The following is a 26164-nucleotide window of genomic DNA, read 5'->3' as shown; positions in this document are numbered from 1 at the left end:
TTTCATAAACATAATAAATATAGTTTACCTACATATCTAACGTGCGTATATTGTAATATAGTTTTTGCTTGAGTTTTTAAATAAAAGTAATAATAGAAATGTGACCAGATAACGGGGAAACCACAATCAAGTGTTGCACATAAAAATTAATGTATTCATTAAAATTATAACAAAAATTAATAAATTAAAATTAATTTATTTTTACATTCTTAATAATAGTTCAAATTATTCAATAATTAAATCACATGAAAAGAAGGAATACCTTTGTGCTTTGTAACATGTGCTGCAAACCTAACCTAACACAGTGTGGCTGTGCGCGGCAAGCGCTGAAAATACCAAAAAATACCAAAAAGAAAATACAACTCTGAGCAGAACAAACCCTAAAACATTCTTGTTTGTACACGGGCGTTAAATATTATTGTTTATGCGTCGGACAGTGCAACAACAACAGACGGGAGCGAAGAGGACAGCAAGAGGAAAAGCGCGACTCAGCGAAAATCATTTGGAAGCGTGAAATTTGAAACACATGCACTTATAAACAGATATTATTTACACGGCTGCTGATGAAGTAGCAAAGATTAATAACAAGAAGGAGAAGGAGAAGCGACAACAGCTGTTTTTGTGGGTGCGAAGAGCAACACGAAATGCAACGGGACGGAGATCAGCAACGGCTGCTTGATGAGGAGCAGCAGCAGCAGCAGGAGGCGGAGGAGCAGCAGGACGAACCGATGCTGGGCAGCGAGCAGCGAGGCTTTGTGCCCGCCTTTTCGCCACAGTACGACGTCGACGATGACGAACGCTGCCTGCTCGTACGGGAACGGGATCGGGACGAGGTGGTCCAGCTGACGAATGCGCCCAGTGCAGGCGCCGCCCTAACCTATTGCGTCTTCTACCTGCTCGGCATTGGCACCATGACGCCCTGGAACTTTTTCGTCACCGCCGAAGACGTAAGTAGCGACCCGCCCCCTTCCCCCCCTTGTGCCCGCATTATGTTCGATTTACAAGCGCAACTTTTGCGTCGCTGTCTAAGACGTTTTCTTATCTCCGTTCTGGCATTGTGCTTTTTATTAATGGCTGTTCTCGTTCTCTTTGTTGTTGTTGTTGTTGTTGTTATTGTTATCGTCTTTAGTTTCTCTTTGTTTACGCTATTTTGGTTGAGTCAGCGCGCCCCCCACGCCTAGCGCCCCTCTCCCAGCAAACGAACAACCGTTGCTTGCCTACTTTGGACTTGTTGCACCCTGTACTCATTACCATAAACGGTAAGGGGGGTTGCTTAGGAAAGAAGGCAGAGTTCGCTCGATAAGCAAAACTATTAGAATGAGCAAATCTATACGCTTATTTGCATACTATTAAAACGCTCGAAAGAACAATCATTTGAATAAACATATTCGCATCATATTGCAATTTAATATATTTCCTAATTAGCATCAATTTAAGAGGCGAATGAACCCAGTTATCGAGAGATCACTGTATGCTCGAGAAGATAAATATCGATTGTCAATTTACTTCGCACAGATAATTAATCTACACATATACAGATATATATATATAATATATACACGCTTAAATACCCTCTTTGTCAAAATAATGGGTACTCAGAAGCCAGATTTCTTTTTATGTTGGGGAAACTTAGGAAAGAAGAGATGGGCGCAATTCATACAGGGTATCAGGCGGTCGTTCACTCACTAAACTGCATCAATTTTCGCAGTATTGGAAATACAAATTCCGCAACACAACACTGAACGGCACACATCCCGAGGAGGAGCTGACGCCGCTCCAGAAGAGCTTCGCCTGCGACCTGGCCCTGACCGCGACCATTTCGGGCACCACGTTCCTGCTGCTGAACGCCGTCTATGGACATTATGTGTCGCTGCGTGCCAAGATGCTGGGCACGCTGTGCACGATACTCGTGCTCTTTGGCGTCACCACGGGCTTCGTGGAGGTCGACACGGACCGCTGGCAGGAGCAGTTCTTTCTCATCACGCTCATCATTGTGGTCATACTGAACAGTGGGTAGAAACTGCGAGATGCCTGCCCATCAATCTATATCTTCTTTCTGCTTTCAGTTAGCTCGGCGACCATGTCGGGCGCCCTGTACGGCGTCGCCGGCCTCTTTCCCTCGGAGTATATGACAGCTGTGGTCAGTGGCCAGGCGCTGGGCGGCATACTCACTGCATTGGCGTTCATTTTGGTGCTCGCCTTCGATGCGGGCCCCTCAGCCACCGCCTTTGTGTTCTTCATCATGGGCGCCCTGCTGATCTTCTTCTGCATCGTCTGCTACTCTGTGATGGCGCGCCAGGCGTACTTTAAGTATTATCTGGATGGCGGCGATAAGTTCAAAGTGATTAGCGCCCTGCCCTCGCACAGCCGCAGCGACGAGTCGGGCGTGCCCCTCGAGCCGATCCTCAAGCAAGTGCTGGGCAAAATCTACATGCAGGCCGTCTGCCTCGCCCTGCTATATGCCACAACGCTCTCCGTTTATCCGTCGGTGACGGTGCTCATGCAATCGGAGAATTCCGCCAGTCACACCGAGTGGAGTGGTATGAGCCCTACTTGATATCTAAATATTTATGGGGAACTGCATGACGCACTCAGCGCACTGACTGACTGAGGACTGACTCAAGAAATCGCTAGTTTCAAAGTCCAGATTTCAAATAATATCCGATAACCACAATGTGGCACATTCACCCACGCAGTCGGGAAATGAGTGGAAGTTTAGTTTTAAAGAACACTGGGGAACTTTTCTAATCTTAAAATCGACTGTTTTAAAGGCCCAAAGCGGGCCTATGCCCATTTAAAAAGTTCTTCAAATCCACTTTCACAAGTGGAAATGGGCGAAAGTGTGTTTGAATAGTTTGTTATTGTAATGCGATCAGCTTAAAAGTAATTTATTTGAAGATCTATCAAATGGATTGGTCGCAGGATTGAATTTAAAGTCCTGTTGCAAGCTCTACATTGAAAATCGATTAATTCAATGCGATTAACTTTAAGAAATTCACAACTAGGCGCGGAAAGTAGATCGAAAAATGCGTGAAAACTTAAAACTGACGCGGACAAAACTGGTTAATATCGTTGTTAGCTTTATATTTGTGCACCTTGCTAATGGTTGCCCACTTTCAGATGTTTACTACCTGCCCGTTGTGAACTATTTGTTCTTCAATTGCGGCGATTACTTTGGCCGCCTGACTGCCGGCTGGCTGGAGTGCCCCAGGAGCCAGCAGACGACGCTGCTCTGGACGGTGGTGCGTGTGCTGTTCGTGCCCTGCTTCCTCTGCTCGAACAGCAGCGAGCACCACTTCCTGCCCACGCTGGTGCAGCACGACTACACCTTCATGGCCATGATCATAGCCTTTGCGCTGTCCAACGGCTACCTGACCAACATACTGCTCATAATGGCGCCAAGGTGAGGCCCCCCCTCTTTAAAAGCGCCTTTTGTCAGACTCTAATATGGACAATATCCTTGCAGAAGCGTCGATCAGCACGAGAAGGAACTGGCCGCCTCCATAATGGCCGCCTCCCTGAGCGTGGGCATGGCCGTCGGCTTGTTGCTGAGCTTGGCCTTTGTGCAAATGCTGTGACCGCCGTCTGGCCGCCCGGATCTATGGTGCCTTAGAAATCTTTGTTTACATTTTAAACTATCTATAGCGAATTATATATATATATCTATATTTTTTTATCCGTAACGAATGTCCTATTTTGTGTCCGTGTGATTTCCTGAAATCTAATGCTCCAAGATTAGCCAATGTCTGTAAGACTTTAGACATATCAAGACGAACTTATTTGTGTTAACATTTTACAATCGGTTTTCTTTTTTGTTATTGTTACCTGTAAGTTTTATGACGTGTTCTTAATTGGCCACAATTTGCATGTATATAGGTTTTAAGAAATGGAAAGAGCAAGCGATTGAATCAAAAATAAAATTAGTTCTTTATTTTAAGGTAATTCTGTTTGTTTAACGTTTATTTTGGTTTCTGCAGATCACAACAACAATGTGGATTAATTCGTTTTAAATTTAGGATTAGGTTTTAGTTTGCAATTTTTGTATGTCTTTTAACTAATGAACTCCACTGTAAATATGTGTATGTATTGTATTGACATTGACAGCTTGCACATTTAGTTTTTGAAATTACACTTTTTTTTTTTGTTTATTTTTAAATCGTATTTATGTTTGTAAATTTAATTTCGCCCTGTGTTCGTTCATTCTGCAAAATCGCATATTAAATTCAAAATTGAACTGCCGTCGCGCTGCCAACTGAACATTGATAAGCTAGTTGGCAACGCGTTGCTCTTTCTCACTGCTCTCACCAACGGCTAACTGCACTCTTTGCATTTACGACTTCTCTTTGAGCGTAGAGCTGAACTTGATTAAGTTAATTCACAAACCTAAAGAGACACAAAAACGTTATGAGTTGTGCTTGAGAGCGCTCTCAATGAGTAAAGTGAGTTGCTGCCATTTTGCTTATCATTCCTTGGCAGCAATGCACATCAAACTGTAACACAGGCCCAGGGCGTTTCAATAATTTAAGTTCGCATTTAAATGCTATTTATTTTAACTTGAATGTGTTTTAGTGCATAATTGTAAATTGTAATATGCATTTTAACGTTATTAAATTCTGCTCGACATTTAGAGATCGGTTTTAAAACTGTAAGTGCTGCCAGGTGTTAACAATATGGGGTATGCGCTACGATCTGGTCTAAACATTTAATTAGCTACGTTTTTTTTTTCTGTGTATTATTATGTGTTTAATACTCATGGGGGACTCGTCCCACCATATCCAATAATAACATTTAATATCTTATTTATTTTTTGCGGCCTAAATTTCATGTTAATTTCTTTTCTCTTTGCTTTGTGGTGTTTAACACCTTTTTTGCTTTTAGTTAATATTTAATTTGGTTTTTCTACTAACTTAATTTTACGAAACGCACAACAACAAATGTCGATTAAAGCCTGTCTCGAACGGAAAATGGGCGCATGCACTTGCTTCGAGCTGAAAAGCAAATGAAAATCTATCGGAAAAAGCGCTGCAACTGCAACATTAACTACAACAACAACAACAACACCAAAAACAAGAAGAAGAACAACGACAACAACAACACACAGATACAGAGTAATTTATGCATATGGACATTTTGTACATACAACACCAAAAACTATTTTAGTTGATTAATTCTTAGCTTAAATGTTCCAACTAGAGTCCAGTTGGATTTCTACTGTTTGAATCTGTGGGCCAATTGGATTGTAACACACACATACATATAACATACACATATAGAAAGTTCTGTAGCCAATCTAGCAGTTCCACGCAGTTTCGTGGAAAGACACGCAACTTGCGCAGAACGCGTGGATTCATATCGTAGACACCAATATAGACACATAGACACATAGACACATAGACACATAGACATGACTATTATAAACAAATACACACATACTTATATATTGTATTCACCTAGTTGTTTTTTCGGGCTTGGGGAACTGGAGTATTGCTTGTCGCTATTTGTAGAGGGGGGGGGGGGGGGGGGGGGGTTCTTACAAATGTTATATGCTACATACATAGATACATGCGTACGTACAACAGACACGAATTACAACATCAATTTGGGCGGGGTCGTGGGGCGGGATCGTGGGGTTCATCAAATCGTCTACTCGAGTAGCTTTGGAAAGTGTTTTTAGCATAGGAAATTACAACATCTAAGGTGGTTTTGCCGTCCAGTGAAATGTTCTTTCGACTTGTAGATATTCATCTATTTTCAACGTTAATTTTTGTTTGGTTTTGATTTCTTCTCATTACATGTATGCATACATATATTCGGTAAAGAGTTCTTGTGTTTTGTGGGCTGAAATTTTGGATTTCGTTAAAAGGCAGCTTGGGTTTACCTAAAAATCATATCAACTTCGGTAACAACACAAAATCGAACGTTGATCAACACTTAAACGTTTTTCTTATATTTGATTTTCTTTTTTGATTGTCGCTAAGAGCGCGCACAGTTTGGCGCAGTGCTGCTCAAACTGTGCGGACGCCATTTTGGTATTTGGTGTTGTAGGCTGTGCGTCGTCTGTGTGACTGTGTGTGTATGTGTGTGTGTGTGTGTGTGTGTGTGTGTGTGTGTGTGTGTATGTGTGTGTGCGTGTGCATGTGTGTCATGTTGGAGAGTGTGCCCATTCATAAATCTAAAGAGAACAAAACAAAAAAGCAGACTCTTAAAATAAAAAACAGTTCGACAGCGAATATTTATTAGAGCCTTGAGTAGATACTAAACTAAAAAAAAATCGTAAGTTTAGTGACTAAAACAAGCATAAATAAATAGTTGTATAATACCTAGAAAAAAAAAGAAGCCAACCAAAGAAAAATTGACTAAAATATTGGCATAGCCTTGTGCTTCTTCTTCACTAAGTTCTACAATGCGCGAGATTCTTGTCACATTCTTGTGCGAGAGCATTCAACAAATTAAATATATGTATATATATATATTGTATATAAATAATTAATGTAAAAGTAAACTCTTGATATAAAAAGTAATACACACAACCACATTAAATAGTAGAAATGGAGCACATGGCGTTGCGTCAGACGAAAGAGAGGGAGAGTCTACATACTCTCTCTCTCTCTCTCTCTCTCGCTGACTGCGTCACATAACCTCAAAGTTAAGTGAGGTTATAAATTTCTATCTGTTTATAAATTTCTTTTTCATCTACGGTTTTGTTTTTTTTTTTTTTTTGTTAAATAAATTATATAGTTTATGCTTAAAGGTTTAGACACTCAGAGTTTCAGCGTAGTTCGAATAGGAAGAAACCGTATGGTTCGGTCTAGAGATAGAATAGAATTATTGTAAGTATATCATCTATTGATAAACATATGAGTCATTCACATACACAATAAATACACCGCCTATTACAGTTAACACCACACACACATGGACATACAGTTCATGTGCTACTCAAATAGATAGACGCAGTACATGCCCGCGAGTACTACAGCTAGTTTGTTCAGTTAGAAAACGCGTTTCCCTTTTCGCGTGGTTACAGTTACAGTTACAGTTACAGTTACAGCTACAGTTACAGTTACAGTTACAGTTATTTAGATCTATAAGACTAATCGCTACGAAGACTTCTTGTTGTTTTTGTTTTTTTGCTTTTTTGCTTTTTTGCTTTTCTTTCCCTAACACAACTGCCGCGAATACTGAAAACTGAAGAATAACACGAGCTATCATTCGATCCCTTCTGTTCCGATCCTGTCACATTTTACGTCTTCATCTCCGCCGTAATGCTATTGTGCGACTTGGCTGGCGATATGGCCAGGCCAGCCCCACCGCTGCCCACTGCACCAGCGTCCAAGTTGAGTGTGAGATTATTGCCAGAGAGTGGGCCGGAGCCGCCGGTAACAGCTGTTGCCGCCGAGCAGCCATGATGGTGCGGTCCATGGAAGAGCACCAGGAAGCCGTTGTTGGAGACACAGCTGCGAGATTCCGCGTCCTTGTCGAGTATTTGACGTGCCTGCCAAAAGATGGTCCAGATATTATGAACAGAACAATAAATAAATGTTATCCTAGATCATGAATTCCCCTGAGTCTATCGCATCCAAATGTGTTTGAATACACAAATAAACACATATACTACTTACATACATACACACACATATACATACATACATACACACACATACATACATACATAAATACATACATACATATACATACACACACACACACACACACACACACACACGCACACACACACACACATACACATACATACATACATACATACATACATACATACATACATACATACATACATACACACACACACACACATACACACATACACATACATACATACACACTTGCACACACACACACACACACACACACACACACACACACATACATACATACATACATACATACATACATACATACATACATACATACATACATGCATACATGCATACATGCATACATACATCATACATCATACATACATACATACATCATACATACATACATAGATACATCATACATACATACCAACATACATACAAAAACACACACAAGAACAAACAACAAAAACCGCAAAAAACAACAACAAAAAACACAAAATAACAACAAAAAACAACAAAAAAACAACAACAAACAAAACAACAATAAAAAAACAAAAAAATAATTATCACAAAAAAATCACAAAAAAATACCAAAAAAAAATACTACACTACTAGCTAAGCTAGGAAATCTGCAGAGCCTACTTGAATTCTTGAGAATCGAGGAGTAGAGCACTTGATAGAAATTCGTTACATTTAAATTTGCAGCACATCGACAAATAAGCTTGGACTGCGTTTGGTATGAGAAAACTAACATGCATGCGTACATATATACATAAATGTATACATACATGCATGCAAATACTAACACACAATCGCCCACACACACACACACACACACACATACATACACACACACACACATACATACACACACACACACGTATATACTACTTATATCTTTTCGTAGAAAATACTTGTATTATTATAAACCTTGTTCCATATAAGGTCACTATTATAAGATTTGTATAGAATCTATACTTTATTTATTGCTAATTAATAATAATTGTCAAAGCCAGTCTTAAAACAGTTGAGAATTACAAGATGCGAGCATTGAGCGTATGTTGACTAGGGCTTTTGGGTGAACCCTTATTCGAAGTCTAACGTGGAATTTCCCGAAACACCGACTTAACGTGCACCTTTGTCAGACAAGGTAACTATGGTAACAATTTCACGGGTTTGGGCTCAGTCAGGACAAACAGTTTTATAGAGATTAGAAAGCTAATAGCACAAACTATGCCGGAATCGGATGGATCGAACGACTATATTATATTGTTATGAAAATAATAAACCGAAAACTAAGCTCTTGTATGAACAAGTTTTAGGATTTTTAAGATATCTTGACCACGCTTCTTATATATTATATAGCTAACATAGGTTTGATGGAGCTAAGAAGAACTCAAGTGTAACTTAATCTCTCTTGTGTAGAATGCGTTTTATTAATCAACTCTCAAAGCTGAGAGATCAGAGAGATGAGAATACGTCAGCTTCGGGATGTTTCGTGAGCCTGGTTTATCTGCAAGGGTTAACAAGGGATTGTCACCCACCTTGGAGCGATGGTCGGCGAGCGCATTGCGCACGGCATCGTGCTGCTTCTGCAGTTCATCCGTACGTTTTTCGAAGGTCTGCTTGAGGCGCACGCGTTCCGCCACGCCGCGCTCCACGACGGAGCTGGCCACCTCGCGTTTCATTCTGTTCAAAGGGGGGAAAGGGAGTGTATATAACAATAAGTAAGCACTAGTAGGGGAGAGATTCATTTCGGCTTACCTGACCAGCTCGTCGCGATCTCTGTGCACCGTGGCGAGATTCTTGACCTCGTTGCGCCGCGCCTCCTGCAGCTGATGCATCACCTCGCCGGTGACCTTGTCCAGGGAGGCCTTCAGCTGTTTCATTTGACTGGTCTGCGAATTCTTGAGCACCTTCTCGGCGGCCGAGTAGATGGCCTCGTGGTACTTCTCCTGCAGCTCCCGATACTGTGTGGTGTACTCGCGACAGGCGTAGCGCAGACGCGACTCCTGGGTGCCCTCCAGGCTGCTGGAGGCGGCCTCGTCGCCCAGTTCGCCGGCGCCGGCGCTCTCCTCGCTGCTGTCGCCCAGATCGAGGGGGCAGGCGGGCACCTCGACGCCCGGCTCGCTGTACGGAAAGAAACAATTACTAATTTCAATGGCGTCATCTGGCAGTGACCACATCCCCAAAAAGCACAGTCGCCCGCCGGACACTTACAGGCTCCTGTTGCTCAGGCGCTTCACCAGCTTGTTGGTGATGGTGAACTTCGGCTTCTTGCCGCCATCGAGGGGGCTGAGCTTCTGGCCAGCGATCTTGAGCTTCTCCTTGTCGTGCTTCTTGCGCAGCGACTCGAGCTTCTTCTCCATCTCGAGCCGTTTCTCGCGCACCGACTTGTGCTCAAGTATCTTGTCCAGCGGCTCGGCCACCACCAGGTCCACATCGAACTGCGACGACTCCACCTGCCTAATCGACGTGCTCACCGACTGGTCCAGCGAATGCTGATGCTGTATGCTTGACGCGACAATGGAGACACTGTCATCGTTGCGCCCGCCATCGGTGCGATCCGTCGGCAGCTCCACGCTGGTGGCGGCAATTATCGAAATGCTCGCCCGATGCTTCGGCGAGGTGGCTAGCGATTCCACCGGTCGCAGCTCCTTCTTTTGGCCACCTACTTGGACGAAAACGACTGAAGGATCAGAGACAATCGAGCAGAGAGCGAGAAAGAGGGCGAGCGAGGCGAGGCAAGAGACAGAGAGAGACAGAAAGAAGAAAGAGAGAGAGAGAGAGAGAGAGAGAGAGAGAGAGAGAGAGAGCGAGTTCGAACGAGTAAAGGAGCAGGAGTTAGGAACGGGTGGGTCGGTGGGCATTTTGGGGTGCAGTTTGTGTGTCCGTCAACCGTTTTGTGTGGTGGTGTTGGTGGTGTTTGAGGAGGTGGTGTTGGTGGTGTATTTTGTTTGTTGGGGTTGTTGGTGGGTGCGTGTGCGTATAACCAAATCCAAAATCCAAAAGTTTAACCGAAAGTTTTATGACATACAAAAGAAAAGTAGAAAGAAAAGAAATTAAATTAAAACACAACTCGAATGCTACCGATATCCTTGGAGAAGGGTCCTTCAGCCAACTAGTTGGGCCCAACTACAACCACTTACATGACTTGGACAGATCCTCGTCGGCATTGGCCAGAGCGTCTGTCTCATCGGTCAGCACAGAGAGCTGTATGTCGCGCTTCTCGAGCTCGCTCTGGTATTTGATGGGATTGGCCAATGCCTCGGCGAAATTGGAGAGATCGTCGGGCACATAGTCCTTGACGACAACGCACAGAAAGAGCGAGGCCAGCGCAATGGGCTGGCCCACCTCGGAGCGCAGATTGACATGACGATAGCCCGGACAGAGCCCGATCACGGGCAGCACCCGATGGCCAATTAGCTTGCCGCCTTCCTCGTAGGCCGCAATGCGTATGCTGGCCAGCTCCGGCAGCACCACCTTCTTGAACACGAACGGCTCTTCGTCGTAGACGGGATTCATGCCGTTGTCGCGCACCGTCTTGGTGCGGAACTTCTTGCGCACCGTGTCTGCCGGCAGGCCGTACATGTCCACCTCGACAAAGGTGTTGACCCGCTTGTCGGTCAGGAACTGGCCCGAGAGTACGGTTATGGAAACGGTGCCAGCAATAATGCCGTCCACGGTGCTCTCGGCGAACGGATCGAGTCGCCGATCCGAGCGTCGCATGAACTCCGGCTTCAGCAGATAGCCCGAGCGTGCGTTGTACTCGAAGATGCCCAGATTCAGCTGCATGGCCAGGTCCAGGGTCTGGAAGTTCAGCGCCACCAGTTGGCAGCCCGCATTCCAGAACAGTTGTGGCATAAAATTGGAGCTATCGAAGCGTGTGCCAGCCGGATAAACCCGAGACAGCTGATGCTTGTTGTAGTTGACAAACTCAATGGGTCGCTCCTTGAGCAGAGTTGTCGCCTGCTTCTCATCGAACGAGGACATCTCATAGCAGCGATTCTTCTCTGCAGAGTTGAAGGTCGAAGGTCATTAGCAATAGCAGTTGGGCTAGGGGTTCCGTGGCACTTACTCTCCGCATTCTCAAAGGAGCTAAAGTGTATTGGCTGCACGTAGTTGACCAGCGCTGAGATCTCGGCGCCCGCCTCCGTTTCCTTTTGGGCCTTCTCCGGCGGCGGCTCATTGCCGCTGGGCAGACTGGGCGTTGTATTGGGCAGGGATTCATCGTCGCTGGAGCTGTCCGAGTCCGAGGAGCCGGTGCTATCCTTCGAGCTCTGGCGTATTTGCTGTCAAATAAAAGAGAGCTCTTTAGATCAGGTCTATAAATATTAAGGACAAGATACAACTTCATCATATCTGCAAGTGTTGCAAGACTATTCATAAAATGAATGGGAAAAGGGAATTTATCTACCTGGATATAACAATTTAGCAACTTCTTCTGGAAGACATTGATTTGGCTTATATTTGGATTCTATAAAACATTTTTTATTTGAACCTCCTATCTTTTAAATAAGCATGGTAGGGCTGGGGCAGCTGGTTAGGTTTGGGGTTCGTTTCATAGCACAACAATTTATAGGAATTCCAGGCTCCAATTGGTTGCATTTCACTTATATATTTTATCAACTATTCTACAAATTCCTAGATTTTCAAGAAATATCTATAAATTTATAGAAAAGTATTTTGAGTATTTTAAAAAATTCTCTAGATTTGTAGTTTTTAGTAAATTTCAACAATGTAATCGTTACATTACGAATATACAGATTTATGTTTTTTTTTATTAACAAGTTTAATTATTTTAATTATTTACTATGATTCGTGCTTATATCAAGAGATTGTTAGTATTTGCATCAACTTATAGATTTGAATCAACCTATTTGAAAATAAATACAAAACGTTAATAAATATTACTTTAATTTACATCAATTGATGAGATAAAATAAATGTGTAGCACAAGCAGATTTGTATTAAACTTGCAACAAAATATAAATAATGCAAATTCCGAATGAAATTAATTTAATTGACTTTACGAAACTTTCTGCTTTTATCAAAAAAGTTTTCAATTTGAATAATTAAAATAAATTAATAAAAAAGTTGACATAAGTACTACAACAACAAAAATGACATATTTGACGGCTTAAAATGTTCATTTTCGTAATAAAGATAAAAGGACTGCAATTAAATGTAAATATTTGAGTAGGGGTAATAAATATACTATGTATATACTGCCATAAATTATGGCCAGACGGGTTGTAAATTTTTATTATTGAATGGCCATGCTCCAAAGCGGAGGTCACGGGCGGGGTTCAAGCTGCGCGGCGCAGCTGCCAATATGAAAGCTTTTAAAATGTTGCGTTGTTATCGCTGCAACAGATCCGACAGCCAAACAGGCAAACAGCCGGACAGATGGACCCTTGGACCAATGGACCAATGGAATGATGCAACGATGGAGCGACGGATAGCATAGTCAATGGGTTCGGTGTCGATAATGCGAGCAGCGCATAATGGCAAGAAAATGGCGCAGATTGTGTTTCCCGCGGAAGGAGCTGAATGAGTGGCCGTAGCAGGACTCCGTACAATGGGCATGCAAGTCGACATTGCATTGTGCGTTTCACAAGGCTCACAACGACAACCGAGCCAACACAGTATCTATATGCGAACCAGCCACCCGCCCATCCTGCTATCCGCTCGTCTGTTCAGCATTTCACATTTTCCGTCTCGATTCGCATCGTATTGAATCGATTTGGCTTTCAAAGAATACTGTGACAAGCTGCCCACAACACAACTCAACTGGCTCCATACCCGCCCCCCTCCGACCACAACTCGTGCGGCTAATGAGCCCAAAATGCAACGCACACAATGCTGCCCAAACGGTGCCAGTTTTTGTTGGGCTTTTGGCCGGAAGAGCTGACATCCGCTGCCATTAGCTTAAATTTGCAAAATTGTGGTCCCCAAACTTGTTGACTGGCGGTCGGTTGCCAGGGTTGTGCCCTGGCCACAACACCCACGCTCCCTCGCCCCCATGCGAAATCATGAATAATGATGTGTGCCCCAATAGCAAACGGTGCAATTAAATTAATATGCATAATGCTCATGAGGCCTACAAAGCCATTAAACCAAGCACTCAGCTAGGATATGAAGTCCGTTACAAAGCGGATGGCATATTGTCTTGGGTTTAGCGCGAGAGCAACAGAAAGGACAAACATTAATATCGGAACCCATTGAAAATCAAGGAAATACTCACCGAGATTTGAGAATTAATAGATAATTGCTCCAGGCTAGGGTTTAATTTTTTTTAAAGAATGTTTTGAGTCCGAGATTCAATTACTCTTCGTTCGCGCAACCTCTTGTCAAGTTAATGTTAAAGTTGCTGCTTATTTTGCTGTCAACCTAGTGGAACGTTGCCATGTATGTGCGATATTTGGATAGTACCTTAAGTTGACAGCTCCCTTATGAAAAATTGACAGCGCAATTACAGATCAATATAACTCAAAGAAGAGTAATTGCAACGCTGCAGGCAAGCTAATAACATTCCAAATCGCAACCTTTTGTAAAGCACAGAAAGGCTACTGTTACATTCTTAAATTTCTTTGTAATTCTCAAACAGTTCTGGCAGCTGGTAAACATTGCTTGGCCTTGCCATATGCAATGCAGGGTTTTCAAATTTAATTGAAATTTAAAATTTACAGAATTAAACATGTTTTTCTCTGTACTTTTATATTGATATTTTACTAACATTTTAATAAGCTGCAAGCTTTAAATTGAAAAACAGATTAGCTAGAAGTTGGAAATCTGAATCTAATTTTAACAAGTTAATTTGCTTGTTAACTTTAACAGGAAAATGGGTAAACGGTTGTTACCAGATAAAATAACTTAGGTAGCTTGTGAAGTCGACAGGGATTTATCTACTCGGAACGTATAGTTCTCAGAAAAACAGATAATGTGATTAGTACAGAGTCTTAGTCTGCGAGTCGCCATAAAAAGTCGATTTTTACAGAGAAGCTTGAAAAAATTGAGTTCGAGTTGAATCTATAAGAATTTAATACAATTTTGGAAGATTGTTCTGGTGAAATGTTGATGAAGTATCAAGCTAAAATTAAAACAATTAGGAATTAAATAAATGATTTAATTCGAGTGTCGAGAGAAGTCCTTAGATAATACGAAATCGGCGCATTCTTCCTATAAGCCAGTTAGTTTTTCTGCAAAATTTGCTTTAAGGGGATTTTTAACGAATTGCTACCTAATTAACATACAGGCACATACAACTGATGAGACCTAATAAATTGCCCTTTACATAAACAAATGTATTTTTTATTCAAAGAGTTAAGCTCTTGCAGAAATGTTGTATCAACAATAAAAGTTTAATCCCAACAAGTTGAAGCACTCGTTTGAAAAGAGTTTTTTTGTTGGCAACGTGATGCTCATCCTGAACAGGGTCAGGAATTGTGAGGGCAACTCTTTTTCTGGTTTACGGTTCGTTGACTGTCACTGGCCATCAAACAGCTCTCCAATTCATGCGTTTATTCAGCTTTCGCACGTGTGTGTCTGTGTCTGTGTGTGTGTGTGTGTGGGAGTCGGTTTGTGTGTGGGTGTTGTCATTACGACGTATGTAAACTCACAGCGTAAACACAGCAACGATGACAATCAACATCAAGAACAACAACCGAATACCTCCGCACACACTAAACCCTTAGCTGGCGTGGGAGTTTGCAGAGTAGGGGACGGGGGGTGGGGGAGGCAGGGTCAAGGGTTGGGACAGACAAACAGTGGGACAAATCAAGCGGGGCCTGCGGAGTCGAGAAGCAACAAACATCGCAAATAGAGGAACGACGTGTGCGTGTGCTACCATTAAATGCAATTACAGGCATGCCATGACCACGCCCACACAGACACACACACACACACACACACCCGCCCGCCTACACACACACGCGCGCACTTGAACATATAAACTTACTTGCAATGGCGGCGCATGTCCACCGCCAGCCCCGCTGACAATGTCGCCATTTGCGGCGCCTGTCACTGTGCGTCCTGCTGCTGCTCCTCCTCCTACTCCTCCTCCGTCGTCCTGCGCTGCGGCAGCCACTTGTTGCGCATTGGCAGCTGCTGCCGCTGCCGTTGCCGCCTTGGCCGCCGCGTCAACTGCAAAAAATTTATTGAATAAATACGAGATATATTATGCGACACCAGAAAGCAATAAAAATGCATGCTTAAAGTATGCTCATCCTGATGATACCCTGTAGATCGATTTAAATATCTCATATAGTATATCCTGCAAGTACTGTTGTTATTGTTAAAGTTGGTGGATAGTATAAAGATTTGAGTATCGCACAGATGTGTTTAAACATAACAACTGTCAAGGGGAATAAAATAGAAAGGATGTCAATGCCTTTTTCTATTGTCCTCATAAACAAGTTTGTGGCTGTCGTATATGTATCTTCCAGGCGATAGAATTTTGCCATTAACCATAAAATGCACCATTTATTCCGATATATTTAAAGAAGGCGACATAATTCGTTTTGACCATAAATTAATCATCCAAGCGATAGACTTTCCTTTTAACCACTGAACTAACATTAATTTCGAATCATCATTGTAAATATATTGACCCTATCGTATATGTGTCTTCCAGGCGATATACTTTCGCTGATCTGTTCCGATACTTTTTAGAAAAGCGTCTTAGGGCGATATGATGCGATATATTGTGGAATATATGGTGCTCTGGATATATTTAGTTAAGGAAATATTTTAGTTTAGTTAGTTTTTGATGCTGCTCAAGAACAAATGTTCTTAAACTCATATTAATTGCCTATTCCCCCTCTCGTCAATTTGTATGACAACAGGGTATGTGGCATGTGAATTATTTTACAGCATGTTAAGCGAAATGCGTTTTAAAAATTATTTGTCCCTTACTGCAATATGTGTATAATAAAATAAATGAATCGCATTAGGAAATACAAATATGAGTGCCAGACATATTCGCTGGCAATGGTCATAAAACTGTGGAGCTGCAACTGAGGAGCACTGCTCAGACGGGAGCTGGGAGAATGGCTCCCAGTAGACGGGCAGCTGGGACTGCAGCGGCAACTGCGACTGCAGCCAGTGGCAAAAGTCATTTGCATTTATAAATTGGCTTTTTGCAATTCATGAGCAAAATGTCAACTGACTGTTGCGCGGGGTAAAGTGCCGCAAAATGGCATAGAATGTCAGCCATGGGTAAATTGTGCAGTTGTGCATGCAAATGGATCCAGCAGGACTCCGCAGCCAAAGACCCGGCTGTGGCCCATTAGCCAGGACACGAACCAGACAACTAAATACATTTTATATGCAAAATACTAATAAAACTTTAGATGAGTGCAGAGCACACGACACGACAGCAAGCGACTCATCGAGCTCCTCAACATATGGCCGGGAGCTAAGAATATTGATTTGAACCAAAGAATCGGCTCTCGAACTGAAAGACATGCATAATTCTGGCCATTATAGAAAACCATTTGGAAACCAAAACTAATTTCCATGCAAAATATCCTGTTATAGTTTAACTAATGGCATTCGATTTTGATGCAAAATATGTGAATACAGCGATGATTTTATGACCCCATAATGTGTGTTAAATGCCTTTTTACCCTGTGCCCATTGCAAGTGGATAAAAGGGTAAATCGGATTTCATAAGCTTATATATTTCCGATCAGCACTGTCTGTCTGACTGCTTTGTCTCATTTTTGTGCAATAGATGCAATTCAATATCTATATTCTGTATTTTGAGTAAGTCGCGTAGGACTTCAGAGCAGGAGCATAGACTCCATCTCCGTTCCCTTCAGAATATATAGCAGCTTGAAGGGCATCTACTCGTAAACTTCCGACTGAGCGTTTTATATTGCTAATCTTTCACTCTCTCAGGTGGGTTACGTTAGGTATTTGGAGCTGTTTGTTATTTTTCACCTGAAATCTATTTTCCAAAATTTTTTAAAGCTAACCACAAGTTAATAAAAGAGGACATCGAAAAGAGAAAATTCACAAAAAATGGGCAATTCTTTTAAGTATGCTCTGGGCTTGATAAATGTTCGTGGCCATGCAGGTTAAATTGATCGACTGATCCTATTTTTGGTTTAACATTATCTAGATGTAGGTAAATTATAAAATAATTTAAATTAATTAGATGTAAATCGAACAACTATGTCTGAAATCTGCGGTAGGTTCAGATACATAGACAACACATAGAAAGATTATTAAAAGGTAATTAATCTACCAAAAAAGTCAAGCATAGGTCTGACATAGAAAGGATCGTTTCAAAATGAAGGTGAGTTAAATATGAATTTATATATAACTTTGCTGAAATACATAACTCTAGGGGTATAACGAAATAGTTAATCTACTCGTTAAATTGGCCTTCGAAATGTAAATCAGAAATTTAAAAATGTAATATGCCATTGTGTGTCCCTTTAGGAAATTAGTTAAAAACTCGATATGCAAGTTAATCCACGCCTTGAGTTTTTATTTAAATTTGAAGAGCAACAAACAACATCTGCGTGTGTGGAGCTCATTTACATTTACCAGGCGTCAGGCTGTGGCAGACAGAAGGGCAGCGAGGGGCAAACAACTGGCTCAATGCTGTAGCATATAAAGCAGCAACAGCAGGGATAATAATAATAATAGTTACATAAACAACAACAACAACAATGCCTGACATGACAAACGCAATATAAAAAAAAACGCACATAAAATTACGCATACGCCGTGTGGCACCTGGACGAGAGTTAAACTGAGGAGAAGGCTCACCTGAGTTGGCCGTTGTTAGTTTATGGCTGCCACCAGGTGTGCCCTGGCCCATTGACGAGCTCGGCTTCTTGTGATGATGGTGATGATGATGATGATGCTTCTTTTTGTTCTTGATAATGATCTTGCGACGCAGCATCGACGGCGGCGGCAAATCCATATTGGGCTCTAGCGGATGCGAATCGAGCGGCTTATCCAGCAGCATATCGCCAAAGATTTCGCGGCAATAGTTGGCAATCTTGGCCTGGAAATGAGCAAAACGGATACATTTAGTTTTGCCAACTGGCTGCTAACTGAAATTTGATGAACAGCCCGCAGCAGGCAGGAGACTGAGTAACTAGCTTGCCAACTTTCCCATTGGCAAGCACGTGGTTCGGCCCTCTTTTAGTTACCTGTTCCCCATGGTAAATTTAGTTTATATAACTACTTTTAATGGTAAAACTTTAACCAGATGCCTGTGCCTGTGTCTGCACCTGTGTCTGCACCTGTGCACCTCTCTTCCCTGCCTGCCTAAAAAAAGTTTGCCTTTGTTATTATCTCGTGGAGCTGAAGCATCAGGCAATTACCCCTCGAGTAGCTACTGAGATTTACTCAGCCACACAGCAGCTGGGCTGCTTTGGGCTGGGCTACACACGTGAACGTGTAAGTTTTTTGTTTGCCTTCTGACGGATTGCTTGCCTAATGAGTGCGAGCGGCAAGAGCGAGGAGCGTGTTTTGATTTTTCCTAAATACACGAAATCTGAAATAGTTTTCGTGTTAATGCGCGAACTTTCCGTGTTGTTTTCGTGTCAATCGTGTTGAGTAGTGTTTCAACTGGTGTTGATCTTAACGAAGACATGTTCTGTATTGTTTAAGTCGTGCTGAGTTAATTAGGCGTATTTAACGTCGTGTTTCATCGTGTTAAGTGTTGTAGACTCGTGCTTAATGGTGTTAAGCTATGTTAACTCGTGTTAAAGTCGGGCAGAGTAGATTTGGGCTCGTGTCAAGCTTTTCAAAAACGTGTCACCTGCGTGTTTTTAAATTTATGGCTACCTACTTTTAAGTCGTGTTGAGTTACGTTGAAGTCGTGTGAGGACGCATTGAGTCGAGCCCACTTCTACTTCTGTCGTATTGCTTTAGTACGCGCTCAGCTCTAGGCGGGAATATGAGGCGACTTTTGGCAACTGTTAGTTTAGGACTAGTTACTTTTTGACAGGCAGGCAGCACAGCTGTCGAAATGCGGGCGAGCAATCATTTCTCTAAATACTTTTACAGCTCCTTTCCATTACACAGTTATCCTGTTTCACTTTCGCTTGCTCGACTTACCTGTTGCCTGGGATTGCAGTGATTCTCGAAGCTCAGTATCACAGGGAATTCGGATGTTTTAAATGCGCTCTCCGCGATGGCCTCCAGCACGTCCTTGGCAAAGATTTCGGGCACAAATGTGTAGCCGTGCACAATGACCGGCTCCTCGGTGCGTCCGTTCCAAAAGTCCAGCTCGACGCATCTGCACACAAACAGGAACAATAACAAATTATCAACGACGATAAAATTAACCGGCGAAAATCCACAAAATGGTGGCGCATAAAATTGTGTTTATCAGTCAAAGCAGCAGCCGCAGCAGCGGCAACAATAAGAGTTGCTTTCTGCGGCACGCCGAAGCCTAAATACACTTTTAGACACATGGCTTGGACTGGACTTATAGCAACTCTTTATTTTCATTTGATCAGGTTGTAATCTAGTAGTCTTTTTAAAAGGGGGCTTTACGGATATGTTGAAAGAATATTGAAAATCTTGATTGCCCAGTTTAGTTAAAATTTAAAATCATTTTTTGATCGATTCGTTCAATTGAGCTAAGTGATATAATATTTCATGTAAATATTCGACATACATATGGGGAGCATTGTGAAAAAGATGTACATATGCAACATTTTGTCAAGATATCTTAAAAACATTTTGATCAAAAGATCTATGGCAGCTTTATAATATTTTGCAGCGGGTTTTAAGATGAACATGGCTTTATATACTCGACTGGACATAGGACATATCTCCTTCTATGCGTTACACATTTTATGCCAAAATAATAATAATACCCTCTGAGAGGGTATATAAATGCCCTTGCAACATCTTTTTCGTCAATAAATTTTGTGATGTGTGCATCGTCAATGCCAAGCGAAAGCAGCAGCTGCGACTGCAACGTCAACGCAGACGGCGACGGCGACTGAGGCAGCGGCGTCAGCGGCCGCCATGTTGATGATGGCTGCAGTAAAAATGGCGACCATGCAATTTCCGTTGTACTTAAAAGCAACTCAGTGGCAAAAATGGAGCACACACACACCTGAAACATTGTATGCGTGTGTGTAGAATACGTGTGTGTGTGTGTGAAGGCTAATACACACATACATCCTTATGTAGCGGGGGACTGCAACAAGGTCATGGTCAGCATCGAAAATGTAGGCAACTGACCACACACATACACGCACACACACACACACACACACACACACACACACGCACACGCACACGCACACGCACGAGTGTGTCCATTTAATTGCGTAATTAAAAGCTCCCACCACGTATCCATACGCCCAAGGCGACCCTCATCACTAACCTGCAGCCAGCTAGCAGACATTGTCTGTATATTTCCACGGACGATTTGCCAGTCAGCTGGTGGCCCGTTAGGTAGGTGTTGTGCGAGGAGTTGATGAAATAGTGCGACATCGGCTGGTCCATATCATCGCAGAGATCAAGCTTGTTGGGCGCCATTATTGGATTATCATCGCTCATGAGATACCTAAAAGGAAATGGGAAACGGAGCAAAAGAGAGTATGTGAATTTCAGTAAAGCTAAAAGCCATCTGGCTGAAAGTTTTCATGGGATTCATGGGGAGAGAGTGAAAGATAAAGTTAAGAAAGTTAAGTTCAAAAAAAGGGGAGACTGAACTTGGATCAAATAATTAGTTAGATTCTAGAAATTATACGGTTGTTGCCTAATAAGCTTTCATATGCTTTCCAAGAAATTTGTTGTCTATTTTATTTGAAATCTCCTAAAATGTTAAAGCCTTAATTATTTAAGATTTCGAGTTGAGCTTATGTTGTGGTTATCTGCTGTCATTAGGCTTAAGTCAAGCATCATATTTTAATACTAGTTAATATTACCGAAAGCTTTCATGTACTTAAGCAACTGTAGCAATTGATATATGTTGTTAATTTGCATGAGCTATATTTTCCTGTGAGATTAAATGAATTAATTTGTTGAATTTTGCACGAGTTTCTAAGGCTATTAGTGCATGTAATGTGCATTTATAAACTTTCTTGCTTTTATTTTAGGATTTACGTAAATTCCATTACTTCGCTTGAAGCTTTAAAAACGTATTTATATTATTTTTGCTCAAACCTATTAATCGAGTGGCTTAACACGTAAACAAACATGCATATTTTGTTATTGTTGTTGAATTTTTTGCATAAGTTGCATGTGATATGTGAAGGACACGGGACCACGCGTCCTTAGCGCCCGCTGCTGCCTGAGACCCGGCAAACAGAGAAGTGTGCGGCTGCCTGATGATGACGATGATGACAATGATGAAGATGACGTCTTGGCTCCGCGTCATATGCAAGCGGTGCGCTCTTGTGGGGCCTTGAGTGCCGTCAAGTGACTCTAACAGGCGTTTGCCGAGCACACGATAAGCTGTCAGGCTCAGGCGCAGGGCCTAAGGACGTGTGGTGCCTCATTTAAGGGTTTTGCGGTAGGCCGAGCGCGGGTAGGCGGTTGGGTCTTACCTCAAAAAGCCATCCAAACTAAGCTGGCCCTTTTGTGCATTGAACTTGTTGGGCTCGTATTGCTGTATGAGTTCCTTGGCGCGTGCATTATTCGCATACGGATAGAGTATCTCGTTGAGGCGTGGATCGCGTTGCGTCTTGTTGAGAAACTCCACCAGCTGTGCTATGGACATGCATTTGCGCTTCGAGTTACCCACGCTGCAATAAATAGAAGCAGGGATTAGCTGCCAATCTAGATTCAAGTGATTAGCTTAATGTACTCACATGCTGTCGAAGAGACGCTCCACCTCGGAACGCTGCGTCAGATATTTGTACAAATTATAAAAGTCCTCAAATTGAAATTTCGACACCGATATGCTATCGACCTTTCCCGATGGCAAGCCGGTCACGTCCAGCGCCTTCTCGACACGTTTCCGATCCTCTTTATTTTGCGCAAAAAGTTTAATGATGCTAAAGTGGTCACGACCAGGACGATAACAGACGACGGCACCGGCGTTCCAGGATGGAGAGGCGGGTTGAGGGAGTTCGTTGTCCAGCCAGACAATGCGGTTCGTGTTGTTGATGATGTTGTCGACGTCAGTGATGCATGAGCCACGTTTCGGTCACATTGAGTTGTTGCGCAGGATAGACGGAGAGTGAGCGAGCGAAGGGAGCGAGTGCAGGAGGAAAATGCGAAAAGAAATTGGCGTAAATTTCAATTTTCTAGGCAGCACTTAACAAATATTGTCAAATACTTCAACACACAATGCACAAAAGCCAAAAACCCCAATCACAAGCCCAACCTCAACCCTGGCCCTTGCCGGGATCAGGGTCACGGTCAGGGTTTGGGGTATGGGTTTTTGAGGCATGGCTATGCTACTGTGGCAATTACTTTTTCACTGGGATGCGTCCGCTTTTATCCACCTGCAAACAGAGCTTTGTGTGCGCCTTCTGCAGGAACATAATCGCCGAGCCATTCAGCTGGGAGAGGCTATAGGCCAGCTTGATGAGGCCATCCGTCCAGATCTGGAAGAAGACAATACAAGCAAACAGGCTAAGGTCAGCATACAGAGTAGTATTTGGAAGTGTAACATGAGCCGAGCAAATAAATCAATTGAATTTAATAAAACTCAAAAGAGAGCTCAGTAGTTCAAGGAGTTCATTCAGTTAGAAGTGAAAGATTGCCAATGAAAGGTTTCTCGATGTGCTTTACGCTTATAATTGAATTTATTTTAAGAAAGAGGTCAGCATTAGGATGTTTATGGAAATGAAAAATGACATAAATAGAAGATGGGCATTATACAAATTCACAAATGTCCGAGTTTCCATTCGAAAAGTGAAATTGTGATTGATGTCGTTGCTGCGAAGCAAATACAAAGTTTTAATAGTTCATTTACGATTTGAACCAGCGACTCGGCTTAAGTAACCATTCTTGAACCTGACTTCTTAAAATAGAAAAATTCAATTTATGCTATTTATTATTATTGTTTATCGAAATTATTCCATTATTTATTATCTATTATTATAAAAATGGTTTGCTTCAGCTTGAATTGATCTGTTCTTTAACCAACTAATGCGATTTGCATTTGACGCATGTCAATGAGGACCCAACATGGAAGGGGGACAGAAGTCAACAATTTTGACTCTGAGTATTTAAGTTAGAACAACTCGAAGCACTAAGATAATTTTGTTTCTTATATCTAGGAAAAATGATTAATCTTTCGAATCGAAACGGGCCAATAATGTTCTCAAGTTCCTTTTACTATTTTTATTGGTTTATATGTTTTCAGTTTTGGCTTAACATGCTATTGGATATGAACTGAGTTTGTACAGTTCCACAGTTGGATAGTTTGCTTTATGTGTTGAATGATTCTAATTGCATTTCCTGGCAGACATGTCTACAAAGCGCATTTATGTACATTGCCTTTGTTAGACGCTTTTCAAATAATTAAACAAAACACCATCTCTGCCCTCCGCTTCCAGTTACCGCAACATGTATGCCAAAAGCTGCATGTTTATTTATTTTGTGCGGATTATATTTGTGTGCCCCGAAATTCCGTAAAAGTTTATGAAATTTTGGCATTCGATGTTGTTTATAGGAGCGCTTGCGACGCGTGCCAAAAATAATAACAATAACATGAATGCACGCACATGCCGCGCTGCTAGCTACGTCGTCCGAGTCCGGGTCCGTGTCCGGCTCTAACTGTGCCCCGGATAGACGAGCCCGTGATAAAATATAGAACATTGATTTTGACCGACCAGCAGAAGGCTGACAGCTCCAGCAAGAGCAAGGTCACCTCTGTGTAAGGGGCGGGGCATTGTGGGTTAAAATGGGACTTCGACTCTGAAACGTATTTGGACTGTGTCCAGTCAGACATTGAAAAGGCGTGGCAAACCAGCCCTTATGTTAAATCAATAAAATGTGTTCGACAGTCACTTATATTTTTACGCGCATTCGACAAACGGTTAAAAATAGCCCCAGCAACTGGCGACAGGTGTGTCCCAACGTATCCTAATGACTAGCACAATGCGTATGTGTGTGTGTGTGTGTGCCTGTGTGGATAGATTAAAGTGCTTGGACTGAGAATTATGTAAGGGCCTGTTCCAAATGTCGTACACTAAAAAATCGTTTTGATTTTGTTTTTATGTATGTATTATACAAAATAAAATATACTAAATATTTTAAATGTTTAAGAATTTAAGATGAAAGTGCGGCAAAATTTTGTTTTGTTTTGAAAATAACCTAGTTTTCTAAATATTTTAAGGTATTCATTAATCAGTTTAATGAAAGATATACTTCCCAGTTCCCCTCTACACAAATATTTATAAGATTGAAAGTTTCAATTGTCAAAATTATAAAAGAAACTGGTAATTTATGTAAAACGACATTGTTTATTGTAAGGGTTAACTTGATTTTGTGATATTTTACCTTCTTCTTCTAAAAAGTATTAAGAATAGAAACTAGCTTCAGCACATACCAAGTATTATAAGGACAAATACTTTTTACGTTGTAAACTAATGAAAGAAAATAAAGAAAAATAATAATATTTTAAACTTAGCAGATTTTGAAAGTGTCTCGAATTGCAAACGAATTTGGAATTCGGAATATGCCTGCTTATTAACAGTTTCGCGCGCGCGACCCACTTCCCAATTCCCAAATGATTTTCTAGGCGTGTGTGTCTGTGTGTGTGACCCACTTTTTCGGTCCCAAATAGATTTTGATGCCCCTTCAATGCTCGCATTTCAATTGTCGTCAAGTTGTCAATTGGCCATAATGAGCAGCTGTTGGCATTGGAGCATTGCCAGGAATGAACGACCAGCAGCGGCACCTCCCTCCCCGGCATACCCCTTTCAGCTTACCTGGGCAATGTCCCGTCGTGTGCAGCAGAAGTTGACAAATGTCATGTTGACAAAATCAGAGCCATGGCAAATGGTGACGGTCTTCTCTTCGAGCGTGTCCTGCGGTCCCATCGTCACAATCTGGCGCAGCTTGGCGTCCTGCAAAGAGACGCAAGACAAAGGCAAACGGGCAATGATTATTATTAATTACCAAGCATAAAGCACGCCCCCAAAATGAAGTTTTATGGCTCGTGGCCACTCTCGTAAATCGAAGCCATATCCTTAGCCCTAATCCAGTGAGTGCGCCGACAAAATTCATTTGGCTGCTCGTAAATCAAATAACAGGGCAATGCGAAAACCAGACAGCCAGACAACTGGACTACTCCAAGGCGCCATAATTCAATTAAATTTCACAAAATGGATTTACGAGAGGTGCGGAACACAACTGCCAAGGAACGGCCATACTGGACACACCCAGCAAATCAACCCAGTAAAAAGAAGCAAGACGTCCAGAAAAGTCTAACAAGTACTATATGAAAGAACATCTGAGAATCGCCGAATACTGAATGCACTAGATATTATTTATTTATTTCTATTGAATAACGAAAAAATATAAAAGTCTTACTTTGATGAGATTTTATATATTTAAAAAACTTTTGTAACTTCAATTTACTTAGTTAGATTAATATATCTGTATTATTAAATCAA

General features: G+C 42.0%; 2 protein-coding genes across 4 annotated transcripts; one reads left to right on the top strand and one right to left on the bottom strand.

Annotated features, from left to right (window-relative positions):
- The first annotated feature begins 397 nt into the window (after positions 1-397).
- On the top strand, positions 398-4823 carry LOC115758924 (equilibrative nucleoside transporter 2). Its single transcript, XM_030699722.1, has 5 exons — positions 398-947; positions 1709-2009; positions 2067-2540; positions 3121-3403; positions 3467-4823. The coding sequence occupies exons 1-5, from the start codon at positions 645-647 to the stop codon at positions 3576-3578; spliced, it is 1473 nt and encodes a 490-aa protein (XP_030555582.1). The 5' UTR covers positions 398-644; the 3' UTR covers positions 3579-4823.
- Positions 4824-6324: 1501 nt separating this feature from the next.
- LOC115759158 (1-phosphatidylinositol 4,5-bisphosphate phosphodiesterase classes I and II) lies at positions 6325-25608 on the bottom strand. Of its 3 annotated transcripts, none has more exons than XM_030700027.1 (14): positions 25478-25608; positions 23010-23143; positions 22403-22588; positions 22139-22336; positions 20971-21153; positions 19686-19866; positions 18384-18624; positions 15562-15746; positions 11680-11893; positions 10751-11614; positions 9822-10290; positions 9366-9752; positions 9146-9290; positions 6325-7495 (listed from the first exon to the last, which is right to left on the bottom strand). In XM_030700027.1, the coding sequence occupies exons 1-14, from the start codon at positions 25586-25588 to the stop codon at positions 7244-7246; spliced, it is 3750 nt and encodes a 1249-aa protein (XP_030555887.1). In that variant the 5' UTR covers positions 25589-25608; the 3' UTR covers positions 6325-7243. The 3 variants fall into 3 exon arrangements, with proteins under 3 accessions (XP_030555887.1, XP_030555889.1, XP_030555888.1); XM_030700029.1 differs by having other exon boundaries at positions 9366-9731; XM_030700028.1 differs by having other exon boundaries at positions 9822-10272.
- Positions 25609-26164: the final 556 nt, after the last annotated feature.

The sequence above is a fragment of the Drosophila novamexicana genome, unplaced genomic scaffold (assembly GCF_003285875.2).
Source record: "Drosophila novamexicana strain 15010-1031.04,08,12 unplaced genomic scaffold, DnovRS2.1 tig00000193-arrow-pilon, whole genome shotgun sequence".
NCBI lineage: Eukaryota > Metazoa > Arthropoda > Insecta > Diptera > Drosophilidae > Drosophila > Drosophila novamexicana.
This window is presented reverse-complemented; position numbering and strand designations above follow the sequence as displayed.

Coding starts and splice junctions, on each gene's coding strand:
- LOC115758924 (XM_030699722.1), top strand. CDS start 645: ATGCAACGGGACGGAGATCAGCAACGGCTGCTTGATGAGGAGCAGCAG. Junction 2,010..2,066: donor CATTGTGGTCATACTGAACA/GTGGGTAGAAAC, acceptor TTCTGCTTTCAG/TTAGCTCGGCGACCATGTCG. Junction 2,541..3,120: donor CAGTCACACCGAGTGGAGTG/GTATGAGCCCTA, acceptor GCCCACTTTCAG/ATGTTTACTACCTGCCCGTT.
- LOC115759158 (XM_030700027.1), bottom strand. CDS start 25,588: ATGGGACCGCAGGACACGCTCGAAGAGAAGACCGTCACCATTTGCCAT. Junction 22,589..23,009: donor GGACGCATCCCAGTGAAAAA/GTAATTGCCACA, acceptor TGACCACTTTAG/CATCATTAAACTTTTTGCGC. Junction 7,496..9,145: donor TCGCCGACCATCGCTCCAAG/GTGGGTGACAAT, acceptor ATCTTTTGGCAG/GCACGTCAAATACTCGACAA.